The sequence below is a fragment of the Scatophagus argus genome, chromosome 8, assembly GCF_020382885.2.
Source record: "Scatophagus argus isolate fScaArg1 chromosome 8, fScaArg1.pri, whole genome shotgun sequence".
Lineage (NCBI taxonomy): Eukaryota > Metazoa > Chordata > Actinopteri > Scatophagidae > Scatophagus > Scatophagus argus.
The window spans coordinates 23,275,253-23,290,646 of record NC_058500.1 but is presented as its reverse complement, the minus strand read 5'-3'; the positions used below and the strand labels follow the sequence as shown (position 1 = coordinate 23,290,646).

At 39.5% G+C, this 15,394-nt stretch overlaps 1 protein-coding gene across 1 annotated transcript; it reads left to right on the top strand.

Annotated features, from left to right (window-relative positions):
- Window positions 1-736: 736 nt before the first annotated feature.
- Window positions 737-14,704, top strand: stk38a (serine/threonine kinase 38a). Its single transcript, XM_046397984.1, has 14 exons — window positions 737-862; window positions 3,317-3,454; window positions 4,250-4,301; window positions 4,648-4,770; window positions 7,156-7,239; window positions 7,346-7,469; window positions 8,216-8,370; window positions 8,763-8,874; window positions 9,103-9,164; window positions 9,954-10,071; window positions 10,193-10,316; window positions 10,515-10,610; window positions 11,177-11,271; window positions 11,358-14,704. The coding sequence occupies exons 2-14, from the start codon at window positions 3,324-3,326 to the stop codon at window positions 11,492-11,494; spliced, it is 1,413 nt and encodes a 470-aa protein (XP_046253940.1). The 5' UTR covers window positions 737-862; window positions 3,317-3,323; the 3' UTR covers window positions 11,495-14,704.
- Window positions 14,705-15,394: the final 690 nt, after the last annotated feature.

Here is a 15,394-nt window from a genome sequence, read left to right as displayed (position 1 = left end):
GTTTGTAAATGTTTCACCATAAATGCATCACAAACGTGTGTGCTGGGCCCTCACTGTATAGTCAAGTCAAGTCAAGTCAACTTTATTTGTATAGCCCATTTTTACAAGCAGTTTGTCTCAAAGGGCTTAACATAACATCAGCAACATCCTCTGCCCTTCGACCCTCACATCGACTAAGGAAAAACTCCCAGAAAAACCTTTAACAGGAAAAAATGGAAGAAACCTCAGGGTGAGCAACAGAGGAGGGATCCCTCACCCAGGACGGGCAGACGTGCAATGGATGTTGTACAGGCAGGAAAGCAATTAACAACATGAGAAATGACATTACTAAAAAGATAAGCAAAACAACAGCTGGTGACCTTCTTACCTTTTTTAAGCCCTTTCGGACAGCCTGAGTCCACCAGTGTACAATATCCACAATGTATTCTTCTCCATGGAGCTGATAGGAATCATATTTTGTATACACCGTCAAGGTAAATATTAAATATTAGTTAACATTTTATCATTTTTACGAATTTTTCCATTTAAAAAATGTTACCAGACAGAGACCATTCAAGATATGCCTCTTTTATGTAGCCTTCAGTATGCTTCTAGTTGGATTGCTTTACTCTTCTCAGCTCCTAAATGAAACCTCCAAGCGCTCGAGGTCTTAACGAGCACCTGAGCATTTTGATAATTTACGAAAATATGTCACTTACGCGCAGTGGATCGCGGCGAGTACTGGGCATGTACAGTATGTATTATTGGGACGGAAAGAGGAACGACATTTGGCCACTAGGTGTCACGATAAGTTAAATTTGATGGTGACGCAACACTCGACTAAGCAGAGGAAGAGACAGTAGATACCGCACCTTCGACCAAGGTAAGCGAACAAAGACTAACTAAAAGAAATACTTAACGAAAGAACTTCAAGACACTGTATATTGAACGTTTTATTTGGTTACTTGTCCTGACAATTTAATTGTGAACGTACCTTTGCTTGTGGCGTTCTGTTTCAAAACGAACGACTCAAGCTACTTTATAAGATAAGTAGCTAACGTAAGTAAGTAGTAGCTAACGTTTACTAGCTAAGTTTCCCTTAGCTATTCGCTTTGGAATAACTTCAAGTTATCAAGTTCGTGAAAATGAAAGTTGAGATTTCCTGATGAACGCTTTCAAAATAAAGCTCAGGATGATAGCGAGGGCATTAAACTCTTGTTAGAAACGTGAGAGTCTTATTTTGAAGGATGTACTCACTGATAATCATCCTATCTCTGCTGACTTGACGCAGCCAGGAACTTTGATGGCTAACTTGCTAGCTAACTAATGTTAGCAGGTTAAAGCATATATTTATGAGGCTGTAGGTTAACGGAAGCGAAGACAACTTAAAATTGTTGACTATGATTTAGCTAAGTTAACGTTATAGTATGTTTAGGGTTGAGTTAAATTAATCTATGTTCGCAATTCTTTACTCATTTGTTAGTTTATGGTAATGGTACGTATGGCTGCCTTACCGAAACTAGCAGCAGCTACGTGTTGTTGACACTGGCTGGGTCAGTCTGGTTGTTGTGTTTTGGCTTTGTTTTTTAAACATTTTTACATTTACAAATTACATAGTTCACGTTTTGTGAATAGCCACTTCAACTGTCTTGTTTATATTTTCTGGAGGACGTCACGATAAGACTTCTTTTAAATTATATACGGGTGTGTGTTAAGGCCACATCACACGTAACGCCAAACAAGTTCCCGTTCTGCATTTTTGCCAACATCTTAATTCCCAAAACATCTAATTGGCTCTCGAAATAAATTAGTAATTTTTATAGTTCAGTTTAATGTCATTCCCGGAATGTTTTTAGACCAAGGGATGGAAGGACGTATTTGAAAGAACTGAAAATGTTTATTAAAATATTAGGAATTTCTTGCAATTTAATTTAGGTGTACTAAATCCTGACCAGCACAGGTTTTTGAACGTGCTGCCCATTAACCAACGTTTTCTCTATTATCTTAATATGCTTATGTTTGAATAGGACCAAAGTTACTTTTATGGAAAAGTCACAGCAGCCATATCCAGAGTTCAGTTCTTTTGTGCAGCTCTCGTTTCAAACTTGTGTCAAAGTTAAATGATGCATTTGGTGGTGTTAGCAGCATCCATTAGCTTTCAGTGTAGGCATGTGAGTATTGCATAAAGGTACATTTTCTCTACTGTGTGGGCACATATGATTCTCACAAGCAAAAAGGACAGTTAATTAACTATTCTGACTGCAGGAGTGACTTCACCTACTTCTGATTGTTTAGTTACCCCTACCAAAGAGGATGGGGCTGAGGTTAACCAATGAAAATCTCAGTTGACTGGAATTCTTTCTTCTCCTTAACCCATCGATTGGCCTTTGGGGTTAAAAAAAAAGTCTATGTGCTATTCAATTACACATGCCCTGCCGTGGCGCTTGCAGAAGACATGGTCTAAACTGATGTTGTTGGTAATGAAGGCAACTGTGATTGAAGGCAACTTTGTCAGCGGTATTATATAAAACTACTGGCCTGATTCTCATGAAATTCAGAGGACATGCGCAGGCCAGCATGAGACAAGGAAGAACCTGTTACATCTTTAGAGTGCATATGCATCACAGGGTGGTCAGTAGTGACAAAATGTAGCTAATTCTAGAAATACGGTAACTTACAGTCCACATGTATGGGTACCAGTAATCCTCTGGGGTGGTCTGTACATGTACTGTAGGTGCTCAAAGTTCACAGGCCATGGTCATTATGTATCCCTCAGTGACAGCAACTTCATGGGAGAACTGATACAACTGTAACATTACATCTATTGTTAGAATGTTTTGGGGTCTGTTTCAAACTAATGAGCTTCAAATGAATGTCTACTGTAAATTGTCAACTTGCCTCAGAAGCCCATCTATCCCACAGATGATTTGTACTTGCACAAATCAGATGTCCTGATCATTTCTTCATAACTGCACTTTCATAATGCTATAAACATCGTTCTTCTCAGACAACAGAACTTGCAGCTTTCCTTCCTCTTTTTCTGGGCCAACAGTCCTCTTCTTTCATAATGCCAATTGTTTTTTTTTAGAGCTCAGCTCAGTGTTGTAACATTTGGCTTTACCATAACAAGGTGTGTCTTAATACCGCTGACATTTTGCTGTTTTCTTCAGTCCTCCCATACTCCATCATACCTCTTACTCCTCAGTGCTATCGGGTTTTTTCTCAGCTATGTGGCAGCAGACTGATTGGACATGTCTTTTTCAGCAAGATGGTTTAATAGGATGTAGTGTACTGTGGACAAGTCCACTGCTCAATTTGTTGTTTGTGTGTCTGTCAGGTAAAGCATGGCAATGACTAGCCAGAGCTCGTGCTCCTCCATGAGTAACCACACCAAGGAGCGGGTCACCATGGCCAAAGTGACCCTGGAGAACTTTTATAGTAACCTCATCGCCCAGCACGAGGAGAGAGAGATGAGGTAACATCCAAAAGTGGAGTGGCTACACACTGACTGTTTGCTGCACTTTTCACTGCACACTGATATGTAATCACCATTATGTTGCAGTTTCAGGATGAAACAGCCTAACAATGTAATTCTCAGTGAAACTGACAAAATATTACTGCTGCTTCTGCTTATGTTTGTTTCATCGTTGGGTGTGACTTATGTCAGAATCAAGCTGAGGCTAGACCACTTCCTGTTGTGACAAGTTACATCAGAGTATACGCCTGATTAGTTTACTGTGGTGGCTAGATGATTTTTTATTATTTTTTTATTTATTTGTTATTTACACATAATATATATTCTTTGAGGCTCTCTTGAAACACCTGAATAAGTGAGTTATGTAACATTTATTTTGAAAAATATGAACATTAAATGGTGTTCCATTGGAGAGAATTCTTACTACTCACATCTCTCAAAGTACAAACCTCCAGCCTGTAACACTGGTTTTCTGTTTGTAGTCTTTTTGTAGTGTCCAAGTATAGGGTCTAGTAACATACCAAGTCTAGATTGTTGGAGTATTTGAATTCAGCCATTTTTTGGCATGTTGCTGATACGTCAGAATTTTTTGTTAACATTGTAAATAATTTGATGTATACATGGGCTGACCTAGTATTCAGCAGTGTATAGTATACCCGATGACGATGAAACATGTAGTATGATGTAAACTTTGCAAGGGCATTGTGATGTTGTTTTTGGCTTTTACACCAACATAAGTAAAACACACTACTTCGTAGCTATTAAACAAAGCTAATGGGCAGATTGTGTTTTCAGGCAGCAGAAGCTGGAAAAGGTGATGGATCAGGAGGGCTTGGCTGATGAAGAGGTGAGTGACAAACACACAACCAGCAGCATATTCCCAGCATGCTTTGTGCAGTATGAGGAAAATTAGCTCAGTGATTTTTACCTGCTTGCACAGTGCTGTAAAGTGCTTGATTTTTATTTCCTTTGACTGAACAGTTAGCATTTATAATGATTGGAGCCAGGGTAACTTACAAGTATGACAGAAATCTTACTGCAGTCCCATCACACAGTTGTAAGTTCCTGGAAAATCTGTATAGTAGTGAATTTCATTTATTTTTTGCTTTAGAAAGATGCAGGTTTGAATGATAGGTGGTCATTACACATTAACACAGATTAGTGTATTTGAAAGTGATGTCTGTGATGTGCAGAAACGTGTGCGACGTTCTCAGCATGCAAGGAAAGAGACAGAGTTTCTGCGTCTCAAACGCACCCGACTGGGTCTGGAGGACTTTGAATCCCTGAAGGTGATTGGCCGAGGAGCTTTTGGAGAGGTAAAAATCTTTTACGTAAATATACATAAATAAACATTCATACATAAATATTTGAACCATGATACTTGTGCAGTTGTTATCCAAAGAGTTGAGTTTTTCAAGGAAAGATTACAGTATTGTAATCATACCTACAAAAATCTGCAAAGTGTTGAATTGCAGTACATGCAGGAGGACATACTATATCACATATGCAGTGTCCAAAATTCCCAACCATCACTGGTCATATGAGAGTAAAAGTCTACATTTGCTTATAAAATAAATGAGATCAATTGCTGCAGGTTGGTGAAGTAGGTCTACTTCACTACAGACTTGCACCACTGGACATAAGTTGGTTGACACTGTTTTTGTTTTGCACCGCATACTGTGGTGGCATGTAGTGTATTGATTCGAGCTGTAGCCTGCAGTGCAGAAACGATTTATGACTGTTGGTATTTGTAGTGCAGTTCTTTGATAGACCGGCACTGCGGTTATTTCAGTAGCTATGTGTTTATTTGACATTTAGTTATTTCTTAATAAATAATTACTAAATAAAGGTAATATTTATTTATTTTTAAGAAACATTTACCACAACTGTTTTATGAAGAATACAGGAATACACCATAGTAATGCTGAATTAATGGAACAGAACGTTTTTGTTCTGTGAAAGCAAACGCAGTACACAGCCTTTCAGTAACTATTATGTTAACCTCTCTGTTCAGTTCAGTTATTCTATAGCACTAAATCACAACAAAAGTTATCTCATGACATTTTCCAAATAGAGCAGGTGTAGATCATACTCTCTAGTCTTTAATACAGGGAGACCTCCATGAGCAAGCACTTGGCCACAGTGGCGAGGAAAAGAGGAAAAACTTTTAGAAGGCAGAAACCTTGGAGCAGAGCCCGACTCTATAGATGGAAGGCCAATTGCCTTGACTGTGTGGGTTGAGAGAGTGAGGGAGGCAGAGATGCACAGTGATTATAACTGTAGGCAGTAACGATATATACAGTAACCACCATTGTGATGATAATAACAGAAAGAAAGAAAAAGAATGTAGAAACATGACTAAATGATGATCTAGGCACATTGCGGCTGACTAAAGTAACTTAGCATGAAGCACTTGACTGTAGCAAAGTGCTAGAACTCAAACAAAGGGAGAGACTCAGTCCCCACAACAATAAACAATGGAGGATGAGGTGTGGTAACCAAGCTTGTTTTTTAAAAATAACATGGTAACTATATTAATGCTAAAACTTTTTAATTGTAATCAGGACCATCAGCTTATTTTTATCTATTCTGAAAAGGACTCATTTCATTGTGAATCCACCTGCTGTTAATTTTCTCCATTAATTGTTTGATTATTTTACCTATCCTGAAAATGAATGTTTGAGAAATGTTTGTCACAATTATCCAGAATCCAGTGACACCATCACAGTGTTTGTTTTGTCATACCAGCTTTCCAAACCTCAACATTATTAGTATTATTTATTATAAATAAAAGAAATTTATATTATTAAAAGGAAAAGCAGTACATCATCTGCTATTCTTAAAGGTGGAACCATTGAATGTTTTTACTTGAAAAATAAAAAAATATCAATATATTTGATATTTCCCTGTAACAAAATCACCAAACCTGTTTGATTCAGCAAACACTGAATCGCTGTAATGCAGTTTTATGGCCAGCAGGAAAATATTTTGGACGGTAAAATATTTCAGTTTACCAAGTTAATTTTAGTTCCTGCACCTTCGACGGTGCGGCTTGCAGCAATCAAGCAACTTTTTTCTGAAGGAGCTCATGTGCTCCTAGATGAAAAAAAAAAATAGAAGCACAAAAAGAAATTTAGAAGAAAGGTGAAAAATGTTAGAGTAATACAGTTTTTTTTAAGAAACACTTTATTGCATAGATATTTATACTGCACATATCTGTATTTAGTTATGAAATCATTATCAGTCAAATACTAACATTTATTAGAAGTCCCTGCATGTGTGAGCCTTTCCTGCTAAGCTTGCAGACCGTAGTCAGAAAGCACAGGGTAGGCGTTTGTTTTCCTCCGGAGCCGAAGTTGATTAGAACTTCAGGTGTGCAGTTGGGGACAGATCAGACTTTTCTTGGTCTATTTCAGTGTATCTCAGTTCAGTTTTTTGTGTTCTTTACGCACTGTAATATTTGAGTATACACACGCTATTAATATTCTGAGCTAATACTTTATATGAACTCACCGAATTGTGTGATCAGTGCCTGTGATCAGAGAGTTCATTAAATGAGAGCACAGAGTCTCAGCTCCAAACATCCTGTGGCTGAAATCCACCATCTTTTATGTCTGTTTTTCAGTTCCATTATAAAGTGTCATTCCTCCCATTGATCAAGCCTGTCCGGTTGGTATGAGCATTGTTGTGTTTGCCTCCAGGTTCGTCTGGTGCAGAAAAAAGACACTGGCCATGTCTACGCAATGAAGATCCTCCGCAAAGCTGATATGCTGGAGAAAGAACAGGTGAGGCAGTAAAATACACAAATTGAAATTCCGCTGTTGCCTGTGTTGTGCATCTTTGAACTTGTGTGTTGGTTTGTGTGTGTGTGCGCCCATGTCCATTTGTCAGGTTGGTCACATCCGTGCTGAGCGGGACATTCTGGTGGAGGCAGATAGCCTGTGGGTGGTCAAAATGTTCTACAGTTTCCAGGATAAGATGAACCTTTACCTCATCATGGAGTTCCTGCCTGGAGGTATGAGCATACCACCCTACAACACAGTATTGTCAGGAGAACAGAACCCATCACAGGTTCAAACCAGTTGTTCTGTGTCTCAGAAACTGCAAAGATCAGACAAATTAGACAGATGATGGATTAAAAAAATGCAATTCCTTACTTTACTCAGGAGAAAGAGTTACGTTAAATGACTGAGTAAAAAAGAGGCATGCAGAGGGAGAACACTTCTGGTTATCAAATAACAACAAAGAAGTTATTTTTTCATGTTTAATTGTATCCACCTTGATGTCAAACTTGTGGCAAACTGTGCAAAACGTGGTTGGAGATTGGCTCTCATCCTCTGTAACCACCAAACCAGACTCCTGTTTCTTTTGGGTAATTAAAATTTTTGTTTGCGCTTGACCTTATAATAATAATTCCAGTAAAATTTATTTCTATAGCACTTAGTAAAACATTGCAAAGTTCTTCACAACAATTAGATAAACACAAAAAATAAAGTGTTTTGTAAAACAACAGATTGTAAAGCCGTAAATAAAACACAAGAATCAAATGTAAAACTACTCCTTAGTTAGTTCCAAAAATAACAATGTGTTAAATTCTTTGTTACCGTTTGCCTGATTTGCTTGCCCAGCGTGGCATTTTACTGACTGCCCTCTCCTGAGGTTCTGAACCATCAGTAAGTTCTGAAGCTGGCAAACAGTGCCAGGTTTTTGTCCGTGTCTACATCATGGTGAGTGATTGTGGTTACTGCTGTCGTGGTGCAGGAGACATGATGACCCTGCTGATGAAGAAGGACACCCTGACAGAAGAGGCTACTCAGTTCTACATAGCAGAGACGGTGCTGGCCATTGACTCCATCCACCAGCTGGGCTTCATTCACAGAGACATCAAACCAGACAACCTGCTGCTGGACTCCAGGGTGAGTCATGAACCACTTTTTTCAGCGTGATGGTGTCTATTTTAGCTAAACTTAATGAGGAGCTTTTTCTCAGCCCTGTTGTGACTCCACATTTACATGCTCTGTTGAATAACCAATATAATGTATCATGTCAGCTTATTTTGAAGTACTAAACCGTAGAAAAAAGTTTCCATCAGACTTCAGCTTCAATTACACTGGAGCTCTGAACGCTGAACTTTGCTATTCTTTTGTTAGCTTTTTACAGCCTGATGCCCTTAAAGAGCCCAGCAGAAGACTGATGACAGACTTAGCTTCCAGCACTTAAATTATTATTTGGAGTATGAGCTCACTGTTTAAACATAACTGTGTGCTGCAGACCGGAGGGGTTATAGTACTGTTTTTTGTGTTTTCAGGGTCACGTTAAGCTGTCTGATTTTGGTCTGTGCACGGGCCTGAAGAGGGCTCACCGCACTGAGTTCTACAAGAACCTGAACCACAGCCTGCCCAGTGACCTCAGCAAGCAAAGTGAGGCAACCCCTTCCATTTATTTCAACTGTAGTTTGCATGCAACATGAGCCACTCAAATTTGTTCATGTTTCATAACTCATGTTTTCTAGCTAAAGTAAAGTAGTAATGATTCCATATTGGTTAGCATTGATTTAAACTGGTCAGCCAGTATGAAGTATTTAGGTGTTAAATGCATCAGTAGGGGTGACAACTTGCGTGTAATACTGACCAGCTCTGTCTCCACAGCCTTCCAGAACATGAACTCCAAGAGGAAAGCAGAGACCTGGAAAAGGAACAGGAGGCAGTTGGTAAGTCTTTTTAAATAGTGTCAAAATGTCACGCTCCTGTCCCTCTTGTTACACACATGTCAGTTCAGTTCTGTTTCTGCCTCTGCTGCTGGCTCAGAGGCAGAACAGCTATGACTACTTTGCACCTTTAATACAGAGCATGATTAATAAGGCCACAACAGCCCCAACTCATCCACGATTGTGGAAATTGGGTACGGAACACAGAGAGTGAATGCATACAGCGCAGTTTAAGAGAAAATGTGTCAAAATTACAGACTAAATCATCTTGCTATTCTGGTTCAATATCACACCTCAGCACTTTTAAGTATGGACTGATGTGTCTATGACACAAATTTGGTATCATGTCAAGTCAGCTTAGGGCTGACCCAAATGCTTTGAGCTTCTATTCTTGCCTTGGTAATCAGAGTACAAATTAGTGTTCGATTTGGAATGCTCAACACTAAAAAGTTGCCTTTTTAGACTTTGGCAGTGAGAGAGAAAGAGGTTGATGTTTCCCGTCCAGTCCCCATCTGTCATTAGACATTAGAATAATAGCTAAGTATATACATAAATAATACCCATAAGTGTAATAGCTTGCATTGTGCCCCAAAAATGGTATTCAGGACAGCCCTGTAATTTATTGTTTATTCTGCCCTATTCCTTACTTTTTTTGAATCTCTAAATGGTTTTAGGGGCCTTTAATTTTTTTGGATATTGATCTGTATTCACCTTCACCTAGCCATGCACTGATAGCTCCAACTTTCTGTCTCTTGTTTTCTCACTCCTCCTCCTCCTCCTCCTCCCCCTTAGGCTTTCTCTACAGTGGGAACCCCAGACTACATCGCTCCAGAGGTCTTCATGCAAAATGGATACAACAAGCTGTGCGATTGGTGGAGCCTGGGTGTCATCATGTATGAAATGCTGATAGGTAATGAGTCAGCCGTGATGGAAGAGTGTCCACCTTATTTACCTTCGGGGGTTATCGGATAGGCGAGGCCTGGTAGGCTGTATATGGTCTAAATGGTGGTTGCTGTCCTCACTGTCTGCAGGTTACCCTCCGTTCTGCTCAGAGACACCTCAAGAGACGTACAGGAAAGTGATGAATTGGCGAGAGACGCTGATCTTTCCTCCAGAAGTGCCTATATCAGAGAAGGCCAAAGACCTCATCCTCAGGTAGGAACACACCTCCGTTCAACTTTCATCACTCTCACTTGTACCACCGCCTTATATCCATCATGGGACTCCATATTGTCTATGGATGCGCTGTTTTGTTTTGAACTTGTCAAAGTTTTATGAGCACCAAACACCTAAAATCGTATGTGATGAGTTGTAAAATGTATATGATATTAAGTGAAGACATGTTGTGAGCAGGTTCTGCTGTGAGGAGGAGCACAGGATTGGTGCTGTAGGTGTGGAGGAGATCAAGTCCAATCCGTTCTTTGAGGGGGTGGACTACGACCATATCAGGTGGGGAACGTTATCACACGTTCACACATTTGAAAATTTCCTCAGTCTTAGGTGGTTAAAATTTTAGACCTTTGGCAGACTGTAACTGTAGCAGTGTTTCCAAAATTTTTGGTACTTTTCAAAAACAGCTTGCATCTTTTATTGGTGTGTACCATGACTGTGCTGGAGCTTCGGACTCTGTCCTTAGGGTGGTGAATTCCTAAAGGTGTGGGTTATACAATTATTGTAATGGATTTTTGTTGGAGTTTTGTATCTTTTTTGATTCCCTGCCATCCTCCTTGTTTTTGGTCATTTGCTGCAAACACTGCTTCTCTCATGTGAACACATTAATGCCTAGATTGGGGAAAACCTGGGTTGACTTACTGAGTTGATAACCACCTTCATGTGAGCACTCAGTGAAGGCACATAATGGAAAAATATCTTGGGTATCTTGAACTTGCTTCGTAGTGCAGGCCTCTGGTGTACAAAAGCCGCCTTTGCTGATTGTCACGCAGCTCAAGTGCAAAATGTCAGTTGACTGGCAAGCTGTCCAACTCTCTTCATTACTTCACTCATCTGTTCTGCAGAGAGAGACCTGCTGCCATTCCCATAGAGATCAAAAGCATTGACGACACATCAAACTTTGATGAATTCCCTGATTCGGATATCCTCACACCGACAGGTATGCTGCCTGTTTCATTTTGACATGTTTGATGTTGTTGTCATATCTAGAAATGATTCAGACTCTTTCTCCTCCTCTTCCTCAAGCCACCCCAGTGTCTAACCAGACTGAGGCCGACCTGAAGAACAAGGACTGGGTCTTCATCAACTACACCTACAAACGTTTCGAAGGCCTGACTGCGCGAGGAGCTATACCATCCTATATGAAGTCAGGCAAGAGATGAGCACCTTCAGACAGGCTTTTAGCCAACACCACCATGAAACCTGATGGAGTTGTCCAAACCCTTGTTTACTGAGAAACCTTAGCCCTGAAAGGAGAACTCTGTCTGTTAGCTGAGTGACGAGGATTCTTGTCACACAGGACTCTACAAATAATAATAAAGGGGCTCAATTTCGTCCATTGCTTTCCATCATAGGAACTATTGCCTTTTCATTTCTGCAGGTCTTTACTTTCTCTGACGTTTGTGAATTGGGATTAAAGTGATCGTGATTCTGTCCACTGGCCTTTTCCAGCAGGGGATGCAGTGGGATGTCTTTACTCCTGACACCAGCATCATTAACATTCCCTCTCTTTAAACCAGCATCAGTCTGCTGGACATAACAAGGGCTCTTCTCCTTCCAAACCAGGACATCCACTCCATTTACCCTTTTTCTGTTGACTTCTCAAATGAAACGTTGCATTAAGTCACCACTTGGAATGAATCAGGTGCTCTACAAGGGAGTCTGTCCGAATGTTACTCATGGTTTCCTACAAGAGCTCACTCTGAGGCTTCTCTAAAGTGCTGCTTGCTTCCTAAGATGACCCAACCAAAGACTGAGCTGAATGATCTTTCTGCTTGATCAGAATTGTCATGTCACTTCTTGTAACTTAGAAATGTAGTTTTATAGATTAATATTTGCGAGATTTGTTTGTTGTAAAGCGTGAATACGTGAGAATGATGCATTTTGTTGAGTCTTGACCCATGTAGAGCATATTCAGATACCTTTAGCACCTTATATGATGCTTGATCCAGCTCGAGGACAGTCAGGCCTACAGCTCATTAGTTTGTGTGTTTGGATTGGGTGTTTTTATTGGACTGGAAAAGTACACTTGTTTCCACAAATGAGTTTGAATGGGGAGGGAAGGAGGTGTCTAAAAACTGAAGTTACCCCTTTGCCACACACACACACACATTTCCCTGCTTTGTTACTGTTTTAATTAATATTTAATTGTGAACTCAGACATGTAGTGCTATCGGTGCGAGAAAGCCAAGATCTAAGTGGTAAATGGCCACATTTATGAAGCGTTTTTATTCAAAGTGCTTTACAATATTTTTGTTGTCCATCGCATACACACTCCCACACCGATGGCAGCGAGTTACCACGCAGGGTGCTGGCCTGACCATTGAGGTTCAGTGTCTTGAACACTTGTGTGCATGTGGACCACCAACCCTGTGATCAGTGAACAACCACCTCTACCTCCTGAGCCACGGGCTCTTCCTGATCATCACAGAACAATACATCCTCCCATCCAAACTTCAGCTATTGTTGTAGACTGCACACATGTTAAAAGCAGAGTGACCTACACAGTGTAGCCTTGTGGAAATAAGAAATGGCTTTGTAACAGATAGTCACACGTGGTCCTGGGCGTGATGTCAGATTTGCAGCTGTTAATGCTCTACCCTTGGGCTTTTGTTCCACTTTTATGAAATTTCTTGTCTAAATCACCACTTCAGCTTTAGGTATTGTATTCTCAAGACATTGTTTGGTTTGGTTGATGAACTTATGAATAGTCAGTTTTTTTACATGTGTGTGTATATATATGTTTTGATGCGTAATAGTGTGGTGGTTCTTTAATGAGGTCAGGATATTTGAAATTAATATTGGCTGGAGGGAAGCTTGTAGCATTACTGTTGTCAGGTTGGCACCCTGACTGTGTGTGTGTGTGTGTGTGAGAGAGAGATTATTATTATTATTATTATTATTTTGTTTTTTTAAGGAGACACTCAACATCTTAATGTCCATTGTGTAGGATTTAGTGGAATCATTCACCCCCCTTTTCATGTTAAAGCATGTAGGAGAACTTGTAGTGACTTTCTAGAGCCAGTATTTGGTTTGTCCATTCTGGGCTACTGTAGAACCATGTTAACAGCTCTTATTTTCAGGTGTTTATACACTAATGAAACCACATTTATGACTATTCCATTCCTGCCAATAGAACCCTCTAAAGGCCACACACTGGACCTTAAAGAGTAACTCTTCAGTGCATTAGTGCTTGATCCAGTGAGGAGTTACTTTTTAAATTCAACACAGGGCTAAATATTTTCCACAGAACACGATATCCAAAATGCTGTCATTTAAAATGAATGTAAATGTTTTATGAAATCATGGAGAAAATAATTTTTGCCACAAAATTTCCAAAATGCTGTTTGTGTGAATGTAGCCTGGCCCGTTTTTTTTTTTTTGTTTTTTTTAAATTAAATATTTTCCTTGTGTCCATAAGGTATGATATGGAAGCCCATATCTCCCAGAGAAAACAAATAGAAAAGGTACAGAAAGAGAGAGCGCAAGAGAGAGACAGCAAAAAAAGAAAGAAAAAGCGATTATACGATTATAATAATGCAATAATGAATTTCATCCTTTAGTTTTTGTCAAAAATGTCTTAGTAGGTCAAAATTTAAGTAAAAGTCAAACCATGAATATGATATGGAAAACTGAGAAATTTAGATATATTTTTTTATTATTGTATATCATTCATTTTGACCATCCATCCTTTTGACATTACAGTTTAGTTTATTTCTGACATTGGCTTTATCAAGTTTAAAACTCTTAACCATTTGTCATTTCCAGCATTTGTTGTTTGTTTTTGTTTTTTTTTTGCATCTCCTGGCAGAAATGGGCTTCTGTATGTGACCATTCAGTCTGAAGGTTTTTCTTCTTCTGTATAATATAAAACTTCAGTGCAGTCGGGTAGTGTACACGAGATAAGACATTTTAGAAAAGCACACAGCTTTGTTTATTTCTATGGCAGCGCTCACCATTTTAAACAAAGCTGTCCGTTATTGTAACGCTTCTGCTCTGCATGCTTTTTACCAAACAGCACGAGTCAACTTAAAGCAATAGAGCACATTGAACAACTTGTTGATGATGCCAATTTTTCTGTGTGAGCGTGAGAGAGAGAGATGTTTCAGACTGCTCGTGAGGGTGTGATCACGCACTGGTAGAAATGATGGACTGTTTTTAAGGCCTGCATGTTGTTTTCCTCCACATGAGGCTCAGATTTGAGTGTGTGTGTGTGTCTTGCTCTGCTCGTGTCAACATGTACCGCGTGATCTGAGAGTCAGAAGTGAGGGCTTTTGGGAAGGTGGGTGTACATTATTTAATCCACTGTTCTCTTTGTAGTGTGTGGCTGTTATATTTTTCTGCTGTTTGACAATGAATTACTCTGCACTTACTGTGTTGTGTCTTCCTCCTCAACATTTGAATGAGTGTCAGCTGAGTGACTTTAATCAATATTTAGATGGTTTCCTTTAGAGAAGGGTGCTTGTCTTAAGCATGCAAGTATCTTAAGATGGTACTGGAACAGGAACAGCTGATCTTAATGTCAGACTTTGGCCACAATGATAACTTTGAGACACAACTCCCCAAAACATTATTTGATTTGAAACTTCCCAGCAAAAATATTCACATCTCAAGTTTGCCTGTTAAACTCCAGAGACAAGACAAAAAAAAAGTGTCATGTAGGCCTTGCTTGGTTCCACCCATATGACTGATATTCATCGTCATGTCGTGCTTTCTAATATGAAAATTACGACACTACAGCTACAGTTGTAAAAGACATTAGTGAGAGTTCTCACTTTCTAATAAGCAAACAGTGAAGGTTATAATTATAAAGCTGAATAATTAATAATATGTTTTTCCAAACAATTCATCTTTTCTGCATTTGGTAAAAGGTCTCTGCATTGCAGCAACCTTTTGGATGAGCTACAGTGCGTAGTGAAAACATTTGGATTTTTCTCATGTATTGCCCCAACTGAAGGAACATGTGGTACAGCACAACATTTTCTGTGAAGGCTTTGACAACAGATTCCCATGAAGGCACTTGGGTCTGATGGTATCCCTGGCCGAGCTCTCAAAGTGTGAGC